Source organism: Elephantulus edwardii, unplaced genomic scaffold (genome assembly GCF_000299155.1).
Source record: "Elephantulus edwardii isolate Elephantulus edwardi_28Jun2011 unplaced genomic scaffold, EleEdw1.0 scaffold00208, whole genome shotgun sequence".
NCBI lineage: Eukaryota > Metazoa > Chordata > Mammalia > Macroscelidea > Macroscelididae > Elephantulus > Elephantulus edwardii.
Window position 1 is genome coordinate 1,018,406 of NW_006399958.1, and position 4,369 is coordinate 1,022,774.

The window sequence follows — 4,369 nt, forward strand, 5'->3', positions numbered from 1 at the left end:
CTCTGCCCCCCACCTCCCGCCTCTCAACTCTCTGACCACAGCCTTTCACTTCACCTATCCTCACCTTGGCCTCTCACCTCCTCATCCCCTACCTCCCACCTCTCCTGACCTCAGTCTCCCACCTCTCACCTCTCCTGACTTTCGCCCCTGACTTCCCACCTTTCCCCAACCTCGGCCCCTCACCTGCCCTGATTTTGGCTTCTAAGTCCTCCAGCTGACCTCTGACCTCTTGATGCATTCACCTCCCTGGTCTTTGACCGTAGCTCCTCACCTGTTCTCCCAGCCTCTCACCTTACCCTCCTGACCCCTAACCTTGCCCTATTGTCCGCACCTCTGTTCTCTGATCTCTGATTGCTCTCTGGACCTCATGTCTCGGCCTCCGACCTCATCCTCCTGTGACCTGTGGCCTCGCTTCCTACCCACCATCCAGACTGTACTTCACTGCTCCCCTGTCCTCACGGCCTCCCCTCTGTCTCTGACCTCAGACTCCTGGCCCACTCCTGTGACCTCTGGCTCCCCTTCGCCCTCCTCCCTTCCCTGACTTCGTCCCCCAGACCTTGTCCCCTGACCCAGCCCGCCCACCCCCAGAACGGGAATGAGCAGACGCGCCGCCGCCTGGCCGTGTACTGCCTGAAGGATGCCTACCTGCCGCTGCGCCTGCTGGAGCGTCTCATGGTGCTGGTCAATGCCGTGGAGATGGCCCGGGTCACCGGCGTGCCGCTCGGCTACCTGCTCACCCGCGGCCAGCAGGTCAAGGTCGTGTCCCAGCTGCTCCGCCAGGTCAGTGGGCCCCTCCAGGCCCGCCGGGCTCCCCTGCACCCCCGTCCCTTCTCCTTCCTCCACTGCCCGTCCCATCTTCCCACCAGGCCATGTGCCAGGGCCTGGTGATGCCCGTGGTGAAGACAGAGGGAGGCGAGGACTACACGGGGGCCACTGTCATTGAGCCGCTCAAAGGGTGAGTCCCGGACCCCACGGCGGGCAGGCAGGGATGGGGGCCCAGCCTGACCACTCCCCACCCCGCCCCAGGTACTACGACGTGCCCATCGCCACCCTGGACTTCTCCTCGCTGTACCCGTCCATCATGATGGCCCACAACCTGTGCTACACCACCCTCCTGCGGCCCGGGGCCGCCCAGAAGCTGGGGTACAGACGCCTCACCCCACACACGTCCCTGTAGAACCTGGCCCTCAGAGCTCCTGGGGGTGGTGGGCATGGAGTCGGGGAGTGGGGGGCATGAAAAGTGGGGCAGAGATGGGCGGGGCTAGAGGTAGAGTGGGGGCCACCCAGTCACTCCCTGCCCTCCGACCCAGCCTGACCTCAGAGCAGTTCATCAAGACGCCCACGGGGGACGAGTTTGTGAAGACGTCAGTGCGCAAGGGCCTGCTCCCCCAGATCCTGGAGAATCTGCTCAGCGCCCGGAAAAGGTCGTCCCTAAGCCCCTGTCCCACACCCCTCCGGGTTCCCCCAGGGCCACCTGGCTGTGTCTTTGCATGACCCCTTCTAGGCGGCCAGACCCCTTGGGCTCTACATGTGGCACCCTTTCCAGAGGCTTCCTGGCCCTTGCCCAGCCCTCCTCTCTTCTGGGGTTTCTGAGTGACCTTTGCCTCCATGTCCCCCACCCCCGACCCCAGGGCCAAGGCCGAGCTAGCCAAGGAGACCGACCCCCTGCGCCGCCAGGTCCTGGATGGGCGGCAGCTGGCGCTGAAAGTGAGCGCCAACTCTGTGTATGGCTTCACGGGTGCCCAGGTGGGCAAGCTGCCCTGCCTTGAGATCTCCCAGGTGAGCAAGGAGGCACCACTGTCCTCTCCTGGGGGCCGCTCTTAACCCTGACACCACCCCACCCCACCCTACCCCACAGGACATGGCATGGGCACACCCCCTCGGGCTGGCTTTCTTTGAGAGTCCTCCCAGGGGCCGCCTCTCCCAGGCCCGTCATGTCTCTTCTCGCTTGCCCTCGTCTTAGGTCAAGCTTGTAGATTAAAACGCGCACCAAACCCACTGCTCTTGAGTCAGTTCAACTCCTGGTGACCCTGTGGCCCCAGCCGGTTTCCAGGCTGCGAATCTGTGGAGACAGACGGGCACGTCTTTCTCCCGCAGAGCGCCTGGAGTGTGCCAGCCTCCCCCCTTTCAGTTAACAGCCTGGCGCTTTAACCGTCGCACCACCAGGCCCAGTAGCCCCTCCCCCACTTGCACACTTGGAACCGCTGTGGGGACTCGAGCCCGGACCCGCTGCAGAGAGCTGTGGCCCTTCACGTGTGTCATTTCCACCCCGCAGAGCGTCACCGGCTTCGGGCGTCAGATGATTGAGAAAACGAAGCAGCTGGTGGAGTCCAAGTACACGGTGGAGAACGGCTACAGTGCCAATGCCAAGGTCAGGGGCCCGCCCGGCCGCCACGCCTGCCTGCTCTGCCCCAAGCCCCGTCCCACCGTGCCCACTCGCCCTCCTTGTACCCCGTCTCCTAGGTGGTGTATGGCGACACTGACTCCGTCATGTGCCGATTCGGCGTCTCCTCGGTGGCCGAGGCCATGGTCCTGGGGCGGGAAGCTGCAGACTGGGTGTCCGGCCACTTCCCACCGCCCATCCGGCTGGAGTTTGAGAAGGTCAGTGGAGACACCCAGCCTGGGGCACAGAGCGGGTCTTGTATAGACTGCAGGTGGCGGGGGCCTCTGATTTTCAAGACCCTTTCAGAGCTTAGAAGCTGTATGAGTTTGGGGATTGTCTTAAACATCACAATCTGGGGGTCTTCTCACTCGGGGGTTCCCTAACGAGGGTATGCTGTAGATTCAGTAGCCCCAGTTCTGAAGTGTCCAGCGACCTAGATCTATTGAGCTTCAGTTTGCCTTAGTTACCTAGGACCGCAGCAACAGGAAAGACACGGTGGGAGGAGGCTTCGGAGACCAGGAATTGAATTTCTCACAGATCTGGAAGCTAAAAAGTCCAGTTCCCTGTCTGTGAGCCCCTCGGCCCCTCTCCTGAGTTCTGCTGGCCACTGGTCCCCCTGGGCGTCCTTTGCTCTTACAGATGCTTCTCTCTCCTGTCTGCACGGTGGTGTCCAGCTTTCTCCCTCTGCTCCCACCCGTGTGCGCGTGCGCGGCTGTGTTTATAAAGGCACCACGTGGTCAGCTTTGGCTCAAGGACCCCGTGTCCTCTGCAGAGTAGAACCCTATCCTGCCGTGCGCCGTCCTCGTGGTCACTGCCTTGCCAAAGCCCAGGGGGGCCGTCCCTGTGCCTGTCCACCTCACTGAGGGTCTTCCTCCTCCTCCTTGACCCTCCCCATCTCCAGGGGCGATGCCCTTCTCCAGGGACTGACCCCTCCTGATAACGTCCAGAGCACGTGCAGGGAAAGCACCACCCTTCCGTAGAATCCTTGCTGGTGGTTTCTGTGCGGCTGCTTGTACTCTGAGTGACGCCTCGGCGTTTGTCCTCGGCATTCAAGTTACCGCTCTCGGCACAGTGCCCTGAGTTCACCCACGTCGAGGTGTCGGGCCCGCCTTTCTCATTACAACCGAGCCGTCTCTCGTTCTGTGACCACATTTAGATTGCTCCGTTTCATCCGTGGACGAACACTTTCGTTCTGCACACATTTGTGCTGTTGCTGCAGGGAGCACTGATTTACCTGTCTTTTCAGGGAGCCCAGGGACCTTGGGCAGTAGTTCTGTCCCACAGGGTGGCTGGGAGTCGGCTGACTGGCCATCAGGTCTGGTGTTGGTGCGTGGGGATTGTACCCCTGCCCCTGTGCTCCTGGGCTGTGTTCTGGCATCCTTTCCAGTCTCGGTGCATCTCCTTCACGGGGCCTAGAAACTCAGCCTTAGATCTGTCTTCTCAAGTGAGCAAAAACATGTTCTGAGAAAGGGCAGCCCGAGTGCAGGGCTCCTCAGGTGCCAGGAAGGCCAGGCAAGGTCTCGCCCTGGGTGGGTGGGGGGGGTCGTGTTATCAGGAGGACTGGTCCCTGGAGAAGGACATCGCGCCTGGTAAAGCGCGGGGTCGGTGAGCAAGGCAGACCCTCACAGCATGGGCTGGCCGAGTGTGGAAAGCAACAGGCCCAAACGTGCAGCAGTACTGAGACCGGCCCGGGAGTGGACAGGGCTGGCTCTGTGGCGCACAGGGCCTGACAGCCGCCCCCCCACTGTCTGAGTCATGGGTTTGGGGGGCGCCCTCAGGTCTACTTCCCCTACCTGCTCATCAGCAAGAAGCGCTACGCCGGCCTGCTCTTCTCCTCGAGCCCAGACACCCACGACCGCATGGACTGCAAGGGCCTGGAGGCCGTGCGCAGGGACAACTGTCCCCTGGTGGCCAACCTCGTCACTGCCTCGCTGCGTCGCCTGCTCATCGACCGGTGAGGGGGCTGCATCCTCCTCCCTCAGACCC

The 4,369-nt window shown here is 62.4% G+C and overlaps 1 protein-coding gene across 2 annotated transcripts in view; it reads left to right on the forward strand.

Moving 5' to 3' along the window:
* Window positions 1-4,369, forward strand: part of POLD1 (polymerase (DNA directed), delta 1, catalytic subunit) — a 32,583-nt gene that overhangs the window by 22,384 nt on the left and 5,830 nt on the right. For both annotated transcript variants that reach the window (XM_006897270.1, XM_006897269.1), the window contains 8 exons: window positions 589-780; window positions 867-955; window positions 1,027-1,143; window positions 1,311-1,424; window positions 1,632-1,779; window positions 2,276-2,371; window positions 2,464-2,601; window positions 4,162-4,337. In XM_006897270.1, the coding sequence (XP_006897332.1) occupies window positions 589-780; window positions 867-955; window positions 1,027-1,143; window positions 1,311-1,424; window positions 1,632-1,779; window positions 2,276-2,371; window positions 2,464-2,601; window positions 4,162-4,337 (1,070 nt within the window). The remainder of the gene's footprint in view (window positions 1-588; window positions 781-866; window positions 956-1,026; window positions 1,144-1,310; window positions 1,425-1,631; window positions 1,780-2,275; window positions 2,372-2,463; window positions 2,602-4,161; window positions 4,338-4,369) is intronic.